This window comes from Haliaeetus albicilla, chromosome 22, assembly GCF_947461875.1.
Source record: "Haliaeetus albicilla chromosome 22, bHalAlb1.1, whole genome shotgun sequence".
Classification (NCBI taxonomy): Eukaryota; Metazoa; Chordata; class Aves; order Accipitriformes; family Accipitridae; genus Haliaeetus; species Haliaeetus albicilla.
This window is the reverse complement of record NC_091504.1, coordinates 19,148,615-19,159,520: the sequence shown is the minus strand read 5'-3', so window position 1 is coordinate 19,159,520 and position 10,906 is coordinate 19,148,615. Positions and strand designations below refer to the sequence as shown.

The window sequence follows — 10,906 nt, the reverse complement described above, 5'->3', positions numbered from 1 at the left end:
TTTGGGGGTAGGAAATGCACGACTCATTCTGGGTCTCTCTTTGCAGTCAGGAAGACCCCTCGGGATGAGGAATTGAGCCGAACACCAATACCTTTGCTCATTTTGGCTGCTGCGCACAGCCAAACCAGCCCGGTGATGGCCTTGGTGGGGTGCAGAGCCCTGCCCTGCCCTGCTCAGCCCTGGCTTCAGCTCAGCTTTTAACCCGTGTACCAAACCAGCTACAGCTGCAGAATATTCACTTGCTTCAACACAGAGCAAAGAGGGATGTTCCTGTGAGATTTTCTTTTTTCTTTCATTATGGCTTTATGTAAGTGGCTGACAGGCTGTGATGGAGCCGAAGAAATAGCTCTAGACTCAGAGTGCAGGGATAAAAAGAAAAAAAACTAGACTTCATCCCCCCTTCCCTGAGAAAAGGTAATTTACGTAAATTTATCCACGACCAGCATACGGCAATAGCTCACAACTTTGTTAATGGAAACCTGGTGATCCATAACACTTGTGTGGGAGACATTTGCTCGGGGGTAATACAATATTAATGTTAATATCAATGATCGATCAGAGGATTTGCAAGAAAGGCATAAAGTATTTAATTATAATTACATTGGGAATGGCTTTGTAATGGCTACGACATTTGAATAAGGTCACGTCTAGCCCTCACCCCTGTTATGTTGTTCTATATTAAATGCCATTCACTTTAAGTGCTGGAAACCTTTCTGGAGTCGTCAGAATATAATATACTGGGTAAATTGAAATATGTCCCTTCATTTTTTGAAATATGATTGATATCCTTTGCAAAACAAATGTTAACACCTATTTGTACACAAATTTCTTTGATTATATGTTAGGGAAACTCAAGTATGACTGTCTCTCCTAGCAGGCACTTTACTGTGAGCAAAGGACATGGCTATTTGTGAATATTAATTCATCTTACTGAAAATGGTTTTGGATCTCTGCTGTAAATCCACCTGGGTGTATTTCTGCCTTTCCTAACACATTTATCCTATATTGCTTAGTAGCCATAACTGTATCTCCATTAGCCTCAGCAGCCCACTGTGTTCACCTGGGTAAGGTGTATGCTTAGTAGGAACTTTCGCTGTCATTGAGTTACCTTTTGCTAACAGCATTAACAAAGAACACATAGTAAGAATCATATCTGCACATTTCACAGCAAAAAATATATATTTCAAATATACTGCAGATGTGTACTATCAGCCTAACAGCAGCATTGCCATGTTTAAAACAATCAAGAAAAAATCTGCATATAAAGCATGAATATATAAATGTAGGGAGGATCCTAGAGGTGCACACATACCAACCCACATGTGAGTGCATGCATACATTGAAGTACTAAATGAGGACATGCTCTTCCCACATCTATTTACTACTGAACATAAATACTAAAGGAGCAAATCCTTGTCCCTCTTCAAATGAGAATCCACCTGCCCAGTGACCCCAGAGGTTTTCTTCTTTTTCTAACATCAATGTAAACAGCAGATCAATCAGGTCTAATGAGTCAAATTTTGCTTTCAGATAATTGCCCAGCATAACCATTGATTCACAGAGAATGGAAAGCTCCCATTTGAAGGTAAAATTTGGTCACAAGAAATCATCCCTTCAAAGTTTGGAAGACATGCAGTGATGTAACTGACATGATTTTCCATTTTGTCTATTTTGAAGAAGAAGCAAAGACTTTTGCATGCTATGGAAATGCCTGAAGATAGCAAGTTTTATAGTTTTCCAAAAAATGAGCATTTATTACCAATCAGTGTGAAATACCACTGATGGTAAATTTTAAGTATATGGCAGGAGTTTCAGCATCATGACAACATACATCATGCATTTTTACAACATATAAGTGCAGTGATATTGCTCCCTTTCTCAATAACAATATATAAGAATATATAGTATAAATGTACAGTATATATTAGACACAATGTAAAATAACTTAGTGAAATGTCAAAGCTTCTGCATAAAAATTCAAGTCATGCCTGAGCATACCTCTAGCACAATTTTGCTTAATCTTATCTCATATACCTTCATTTACCTTTAGTTCATGTTGCAAAGATAATTTTACCTCTCTGTATATAATTGCTTAAAACTGCCAGAATCCTTGTCTTTTTTTCTATTATCTGCAGTAGGTGAAGATTGTAGTAGCCAAGCCAAAACCAAGATTTTGTGGAGTCTTTACTAATGCTGCCCAAGGTACTGGGAAGCAATTCATTGTGAACAAGTTGTATAAAAGCAAGTTCTTAAATGCTCATTACAGTTCATCATTGTCCATCAGGTTCTGTTCTGAAATACCTGACCGCATGTAAATGGTAAAGAAACGGCTTTCTTTAGAAATGGAGCTCATGATCTAACATTGCTATCTGTAAATTATAAATCTCACCAGCTTTGCTGAAATCGTATCAAGTACTACTTTGGTAATTGCTTCCAAGAAGGATCAATAAAAATCTATTTAATAGGAATATACAACTTGTCTCAAAGCAGGTAGGTAGAATTTTGGCTTTGGTCAACACTGGATACAGCTTCTTGCAAAGCTGGGTGTCCCTTCACACTTGCTAAATGAAATATATTCAAGGACTTTCCTGCAGCATCTCAGGAAGCTTTCTGATAGTACAAGGGGAGAGGGTTATTTTTTTTAAACCAAGGCATTAAGAGGCCCTGTGCCTCTGTCACATTACCCATCAAAGTCAATCAGAGTTCAACAGCCTTGCGATTAGCTTTCTTGGAATTATTTTGAATACAACTTCACTACACCAGTTTAAACAACTCTGCCCTGAATATCAACAAAAATATACTTTAAAAAACATTAATAACTACATTTTCTAATTAATGATGAATTAAAGCTGCACAACAGCTTGAAACGTGATGTTAAAATAAAAAATAAGGGAAGACAGAGTGATTTTCTGTGATTCCTTTTAAGAAAACTAAGCCCCCCCCCCGCTTCCCTTACATTCTCAGCCAGTGTAAGTCAACAGAATTACACTGTTTTAGATCAGCTTAAGTTCTGACCTATATACTTCAGTGGAATTAATCCTAATTTCCACCAGTGTAAGTGGAATCAAATTCACTTTGTCTTTAATAAAGCAACGGGTGATAAGCAAGTCTCTTTTCTGTCAGATTCTGCTTGAGAAAGGAAATTTTTTTGTGGTGTTAAATGATGTCCACGACAGTTAAGAAAACAAAGCTAGAATTTCATGAATTTCAGCGTAGTGAAAACCGATATTGGTAACTGTTATTTATGCTTTAATCTTAGCGAAGTTCTTTGGGTACAGACAGAGTATCAGCTCGTGAATCGGTAACCCTTTCTGAGTACTGCTCAGGAAGCAAACGAGGAGGCAGGCGCCTGAATTTCAGTGACATGAAGCTGCTGAATACACTGCAGCTCAGATTTTGTTACCACGAATAAATAACATCACATTGTCCAGAACTGGAGATTAATTTGCTGGGCCTCCAGGAGATGATATTTATTTTCTTGCCTATTATATTGAGATCTCACGACAGGCAAAGGGTCAGGGGCTGAAAGGATGTAATCGATGCTGAATTTAATTTCAGAATCCGATTTTGCTAAGGAGGAATTGCTTAGGCTTTGCCTGTTGGTCACGCTGTTTGGAGCAAACCCACGAGGCTCCAGTAGTCTTGGGCCCGATTCAGTTCTTCCGTGTTTACTTTCAGAAGAAGAAATGTTGTTTAAAGCAGAGTCCACAGAAGACATATCGGGGGATGAAGGACTTTTCCCTCTGCTTGGTCTCTGCTCCTTATGTTCCCTTTTCACATTCCTCCTCCTCCGTCTTCGCCTGTAATTCCCGTTTTCAAAGAGATCCAGCATGGATTCGCATCCCGTTGCAAAGCTCCAATAGTTTCCTTTCCCCTTCTCATTCCCTTCTGTTCTGGGAACCTGTATTTATTTAAAGGCAGTTCAGTATTTGTATGTGTTACAGATGCTGCTGCTTAACATCTGCATTCATTTACATTCAAGAATGGTGTAAACACATATGACAAGACTTTTAAGCCTATTCTCTTTCATTATACCAATAGGATGTAAACTCCATCCTCTTCAATTTGTTATCTATTAGCACGCATCAGACAAGCATATACTCTGTATCTCTATAACTGACGACTCGAGAGATTTTAAGTGATTCGCAGTTCAGCTGTTTGTTTCCCTTCTTTCTCAGTGATGAGATTATTCCTGCATATATTTTTTTTAGCCACGCACAGTGTGTATGTAAATATACAGTTAATGATCTTACCTTTACAAAACAACTGTTAAGCGATAAGTTATGTCGGATGGAGTTCTGCCAGGCTCTTTGATTTGATCTGTAGTAAGGAAATTTCTTCATTATAAAGTCATAAATGCCAGAGAGGGTGACTTTATTTGAAGGACTTTGCTGGATGGCCATTGCAATTAAGGCAATGTAGCTGAAAAAAGGAAAACTTGCTGTTACACCATCGCCTAACACACTCAGGTTTTGGGACCACATGGGTGTATCTGTGCCTATATCCTGCTTCCAAAAGTTCTCCCAGTGGATCTGCGCCCTGACCCGAGACATCCCAGGGATAAGTCCCGAGCGGGGTTGCTGCCTCTCCAACCCGAGCCCCCGGGGTGATACTCAGCCGTTACTTCCAGGCAATTGAGTCCCCACCGGGCTGTTTGCCCCGGCGCTCAGCACAGAGAGCTTAGATACAGGAGGATGGCAGAAAGATCACCCACCTCTCAAACCCCATCAGAAAAGTTTTCCTGAGCTGGAAGGCTGCAGTGAGACAGACCAGGCTCAGAGACACCGTCACTGGAGACCTTGCCTGCTCGTGGCAAGGACCTTAGGTGCCCCCGAGAACATTTACACCGCGCATCTTCCCACCACACCGGGGATTATCGGCATCCGTTTCACCCATTGGCGTGTCGCGCGTTTAATTCCCCTTCTCCCTGGGCTCCTGGAGGTCGGAGGAGACCATCTGAGGTCTGGTGGCTCAACGGCATGCCAGAGTCGCTGTGACCCCGCACAGGAGAAAACAAATCATGAACACTTCGAACAGGGAGAAGGGGGGAAATCTGCCTGCTGCGGTGCCTGCGCCGGGGCCAGACCCACCGCCCACACCTGGGGAAAGGTCCCACACTCCCCCAGGAGCTGTGATCCCACCATCCCAGAGCTCAGAAACCTCCCCGGAGATGGGGAGACTTGGAAAAACTTCATCTTACCTGTACGCCGGTCGGGTGAATTTTTTCTCTTCGTCAGAACTACAGGTAGGATAATCATCCCCATCATAATTAAAGCAGTTATAGGGGTACTGCGTGTTGTCAAACATCGTCCTGCTCCTTGCTCAGCTCCTGTGGAGTGAGAGAGATGGAGTGATGTTTCTCAGAGCTTGGACTCCCTCCTCCCTTCTTCCCTCCCCTCTGCCTGTCTCGTTGCCTCTCTCCCCCCTCCTCACGCTCCCTCTCCTCCGTGCACACATACTCTCCGTGATGGGGTGGGGATTGTTTTTGCAATTCTCGCGTCCCAGACAGCCTGTCTGTTAGGATATTTTTTTTTTTTTTTGGGGGGGGGGGGGATGTTATTGTTGTTATTGCTGTTGCCTCCAATGGGGTGGCAGAGCCAGGCGGCTGGTGACTGATGGAGCTGGTGAATTGGGGGTGAACCTTTGAACCGGGGTGTGCACCGCCAGTAGCTCCGCTCGGCTCGCTGGGTGGTCTGGGCTGGAGAGGGGCCAGCGCTCCCCCCCCCGTCACATCCACAACGTGACAAAAGCAAACAGCATGATGTTAATAAATCATGCTTCAAGGTCTCTACTTGGAAATTAAACTTTGAGAACAGAGTGCAGCTCCCCCCCTCCAGCCCCCGAGTCCTCCCCCTTTGTATTTTTCTCTCCCCAGCGAAGCAGGGTGGCTTTCTTATTTATTTATTTTTAGAAACCCGACGTTCAATAAACAGACGTTCCAGGCGGTAATGCACGCTTGTCCTGATCTGCAATCTATAATACAGTATAATAGACATAAATTATATTTCCATGACTAAAGGAAAATGTGTATGTTCAAAGAAAGTAGAACAGAGGGATATGAGGGACTACTGTCAAGCAGGAAAGTAAAAGGAAAATAGCTGTAGGCAGGAGAGCTGCCTGTGTGGGCTTTGATCTGAAGGATGAATTAGACTAATAGCCCTGTGTGTTGGCATCCAATACTGTAACAATTTAATGGTTTTTCAATGCTTTGGAGTGTTTTCCAACAAGTGATGTAAACCAAAGGCATCACGCACCATTTCAGGGGGGACTAAAAAGGTGTATGGCACATGATAATTAAATTATTTGAAGACAGCTCTGTCCCAGGAACTAGCCCCAGGAGGAAATGGGTATTGGAAAAGAGAAAGCAAATTGGTGTGCAGAGAGTTACCTGGATGGAAATATAAAAGCAGAACCACTAGCAATGCAACTTTTGTTTTCTATAGCATCTTTCATACAAAGTATGTCCCCAAACCCCTTTTGGAGTTAAAGGATACAATTAGGGGAAAATTCATCTGAGTGATACAGAGCCCTTGAAAGCGATGCTTAAGTGGCTCCTCCAGTTTTGATATAGATGGACATAAGAAAGCTTTTTCTGTGGAATATAACAATACATTATAGCAGGAGTAGGGGGAAATACGTGGCATGAAAAAATAGACACAAGAGGTGTTTTCTTAGGAATATGAAGCCAGAGCAGGTACCCAAAATAAAAAATTATCTCCACTCTAAAATACATCAATAGGCATGTGCATGAGGCATCCACTGCAGAGGAGGTCTTAATACAAAGGGTCAGCTACTGCTGCCTAAGGCATTAGCAGGGCTTTAATATTGAGTAAGATAGAGCAGATTCAGTGGTGGAGAACGAAATATATAATGTCTGATCTTCATTCATACTCTGTCCAGCTGGACTAGAAGGTTTAAAGCAAAGAAGAAGCTGGGCCACAGACTTGGAAAGATTTTCCCTCACTAAAACCCGTGAATCTTGAGCCACAAGTAAATGCCTACTTTGATTTTTAGCAGCGGCTCTTCTCTTTGGAGGTATTTTATCTCACTGAAATTCCAGTTATTCAAACAGTCTTGCTTCTGATCTATAAAAATTTTTAAAAAGCAGAATTGGGTTGGTGGACTCTGATTTTACAGAACCTGTTAGCGCTCTTTTTTTCAGTTCTTCATATTCTATTTATGAAAATTGCCTTGCTAAGAAAGTCGGACAATACACTTTGACCAAAATCCTCACATATTTACTGGCAGTATATAATAGCTAAAGTTTTATCTAACAGGAATTAGAGCAAATAATTGTAGTGTCATACGTTTAGTAATGCTATTTACCTCAATTCCTGTATTTTCTTGCTGTGGTGAGTGTAATCAGCTCGCCCATGTCTAGCACATCTATAACATGCATTACAGCTGGTGGTTAGGTCTACTCTCTATGCAAGAGCTCATGGCCGCTGTATTCCTCACCCATTTCAGTGGAAAATAACACTTAGATTAAATTTCCATCTCAGCAGATGGTTTGTCAGCCTAAATTCAGCAAATGGAGGTGGGTCATAACAACCAGTGCTGATGTCCTTGAGCAGCATCTCAGGGTGAGTGGGACCATGGGTGGGTGCAGGGGCAGCTTGGCAAGATACATGGGAAACTCCCACCATTGCCATTTGTGTAACACATAATCTGTGGATAAATATTATTATTTCCTGATAGCCAGCAGTGGGCTGGAGGATTTAGTTTCTGCCTCTGTAAATATCACTAAATTCACCTGCTGAAAATTCATATAGACCATGAGAAGAATGCAGACCATTTTTGAATTCTAGATGATCAGAAACAAATTATATATTACCTCTCATAAACTTGCTTCTGAAATCCAGATATGCAAAACAGGCTGAGTATTTCTCAAGGTATATTTTTAAAGCCTGCATACTGATATTTTATCCCCAAGTGAATGTTTATGGTCCAGTTATAACCCTTGAAAATAATATTCATAAAGAAATGCTAATACCCTCTTATATGTACCGTGGTGGGGCTAGCAGGTGCCATGCTTATGGTGGCAAAACATGTTGTACAATAGCTTTTCCCTAGCATCTGTGCAGCCATTATAGTTTAACTAGAGCAACTATAACTCATCCCTGTCATTATCATAAAAGCATAATTTTGCCAGGCTAGTGTTTTCTTACGTTGTATATTTTCAGAAGACAAAGTTGTAAACCATTTGATTTGAGATTGTAAATAGGCAATAAAAATGTTGCGAAAGATTTGCCTATTTTTTTAACATTGATATTAAAAAGTTATTTGCAATTTTTGTAATTATGACACAGATTTTGAAAACTGTACATGAAATTCAGACTGGTCATAAATCCAAACAGGGATGAATTACAGGTCATTATAGCTCCTTGGAATAACAGTGGATACCTCAGTGTGTAGGACTGCACGCTGATAACCCGGTCCTCTTACTGGTGTAGACTGGAGTTTCCCAGCAGCACAGCTTCTCCTGCTCTCTCTCACTGACTTGGGAGCCAGACCTGGTTGCAGTTTAGGACTTTATCCCAAACCTTTTACATTTATCATAGAATCGCAGAATTATTTGGGTCAGAGGGGACCTTTTAAAGACCATCTAGTCTAACCCCAACCCCCCTGCCATGGGCAGGGACACCTTTCACTAGATCAGGTTGCCCACAACCCCATCCAACCTTACCTTGAACATTTCCAGGGACGGGACATCCACAACTTCTCTGGGAAACCTGTTCCAGCGCCTCGCCACCCTCATAGTAAAGGTTTTCTTCTTTATATTCAATCTAAATCTACCCTCTTTTGGTTTAAATCAGTGGAAACAAGTGGTGGCCTTCAGCAGGCTTTGGATCACTCAACGGTAGTCTGTATCACCAGTAAACTGCTTTCTTTTTAGTACAAGATCCATAGCTCCAGCAAACAAAGAAGAGGATGGGGAAGTGAAGGTGGTGGTACTTACTTTCCCAGTTGCTTTGATATGGGATAAGGAGGAGAGTTCCCCAGACTTGGCTGGGAATTTGGCTGCAATGGCACCTGATTGAATTGCTTTCCCTTGTGCTTCTCTTTTGTGTTCATACGTAGAACTTCATGGAAATACAATTTGCACCAGAATTTGTGGTTTTCTGCTGGAGCTCAGTGAGAATTGTTTATATTTCCTAGCTAGGGGATTATTTGGAGAAGCATTCTTCATCTGCATGCCTTCTTGCTGCAGCAGTGTAAAACTCACGCATAAAACACAGCGCGAGTTTCTACTGAAACAGGAATGTGGATAAGAAACCTTCAATAACAATTCATCACATTAGAGGCGGTAAATAAGAGAGCAAGTACATAAACGAGCTCAGACATATTATCCCTGCCCTAGCTAGATATGGAGATTCACAAGGCATATGTGAAAATCCATTTCTGGGGATGCTCAGTGTGTTTAGTAGTGAAAAACAGGAAAAGAAGGGTTTTCAGGGTGAAAAGCCATTTCTCCTACCTGGGTTGTGACTATTGGTCAAAAAATCCCCCCCCCCCCCCGAAATTCCAGCTGGCCAAGCTGAGGGCTTTGCACAGCTCTGTGAGCACATTGTCACCAGGATAGACTGTATTTCCCTTTGGGCCAGGGAGGAGTTTAGACGGTACTTTCTTATCTGCTTGGCGTGCAGATGTGGTACCCCACTCCATCACTCTCCAATGCAATGGACTGTTCTTTTTTCTAACATTATCTACCTTTCCCAGAGAATAGCAAATCCTTTTCTAGTGAGCAGCTCTCAAACAAGTGAAGTGACAACCACTGAGTGGGCAAGAAGCCAGGAGCTGTGGAGAAAACCTGCAGGTCTGGGAGACCACCTCCTGAGAGCGCTGGGTTTCCTTCTGGAGCCGCTCACACTGACGTTCGAGGGTTGACTGCGAGTAATATCGCACAAATTAGCACTCCAATATATTATTTCTCCTTTGCTCCCTTGAGGTCATGGCTTCAAAGACAGTGGAGGGAGAACATGGACAGGTCTCTAGCTTTTAGCCATTTATTAAGTGAAATTCTTGAATTTGTTTTTACTCATTTTCTACTTAAAACCAACAGTGATGGAAAGAGATTTTAAAAGCTTTACAAATATATATATAAACAATTCAGTTTAGGTTGGACAGAATGGTTTGGGTTCACCTAAAAAGATTTTCAAAATTTTACATTCTGTCCTTGGTTTGCCCAGCACCTTTCTGCAGGAGGGATGCTGGCGGTTAAAAGGACACATCCCCATTTCTTTATTTGATACGAATACATGAAGCAGATGTTCAGAGTTTGCTTGCTTGTGATTTGGTATTCTTCTCCTTCTCAGTGGTACAAAATTACATCCTTCTCTTTCACTTCTCAGATAGATGGGATAAAACACAGTAGGGATATGCAAGGTTCACAGGAGACCTGTCCTTCATGTTGGTGGGATTGTTCCTCCCCAAGCCATGAAAGTCTCTGGAATCACTGATCCATGAGGCTTTTGGAGACAAGTAGGAAGAGCTGGAGGGTTTGAAGAGGAGATAAATTGAGAGGTGATGCCTATTCTTTGCCACATAGTGCACCTCTTGGTCTGGTACAACAATCATGCCTTGATTCAGTCTACACTTGTTTACCAAAAACGGACATTATCTTGGCAGCTGCCATACCTCATCCATCTTTGGTCATTTCTCATTTTAGCTGTGCACAAAATCATTTGGCTATAGGCCTCACTTCATACATTGTTTGAATTCTGCGCCAGACACAGCTAATAACTCGGGCCAGGAAACTTGTTCCAGATGTTAATTAACTCCCTCTGCATTAACTGGAATCACACAATTAAGGCCTGATTATTTATAAAACCATTTTGTCGAGAGAATTAGGAGAATGAACACAAACATCCTGGCTCACACTTTCACACAAATGTCCATGTGCTGT

The 10,906-nt window shown here is 41.8% G+C and overlaps 1 protein-coding gene across 1 annotated transcript; it reads right to left on the bottom strand.

Moving 5' to 3' along the window:
- Positions 1-1,160: 1,160 nt before the first annotated feature.
- Positions 1,161-5,451, bottom strand: FOXL3 (forkhead box L3). The gene is made up of 3 exons (XM_009916037.2): positions 5,201-5,451; positions 4,254-4,422; positions 1,161-3,901 (listed from the first exon to the last, which is right to left on the bottom strand). Exons 1-3 carry the CDS (start codon positions 5,305-5,307, stop codon positions 3,419-3,421), a joined length of 759 nt encoding a protein of 252 aa, XP_009914339.2. The 5' UTR covers positions 5,308-5,451; the 3' UTR covers positions 1,161-3,418.
- Between the last annotated feature and the right edge of the window lie 5,455 nt (positions 5,452-10,906).

Bases quoted from the DNA above. Each gene is read 5' to 3' on its own strand.
- FOXL3 (XM_009916037.2), bottom strand. From the start codon at position 5,307: ATGTTTGACAACACGCAGTACCCCTATAACTGCTTTAATTATGATGGG. The intron at 4,423-5,200 runs GTAAGATGAAGT...TCCTTTTTTCAG, and splicing joins TTCACCCGACCGGCGTACAG to CTACATTGCCTTAATTGCAA. The intron at 3,902-4,253 runs GTAAGATCATTA...AAATAAATACAG, and splicing joins TTAACAGTTGTTTTGTAAAG to GTTCCCAGAACAGAAGGGAA.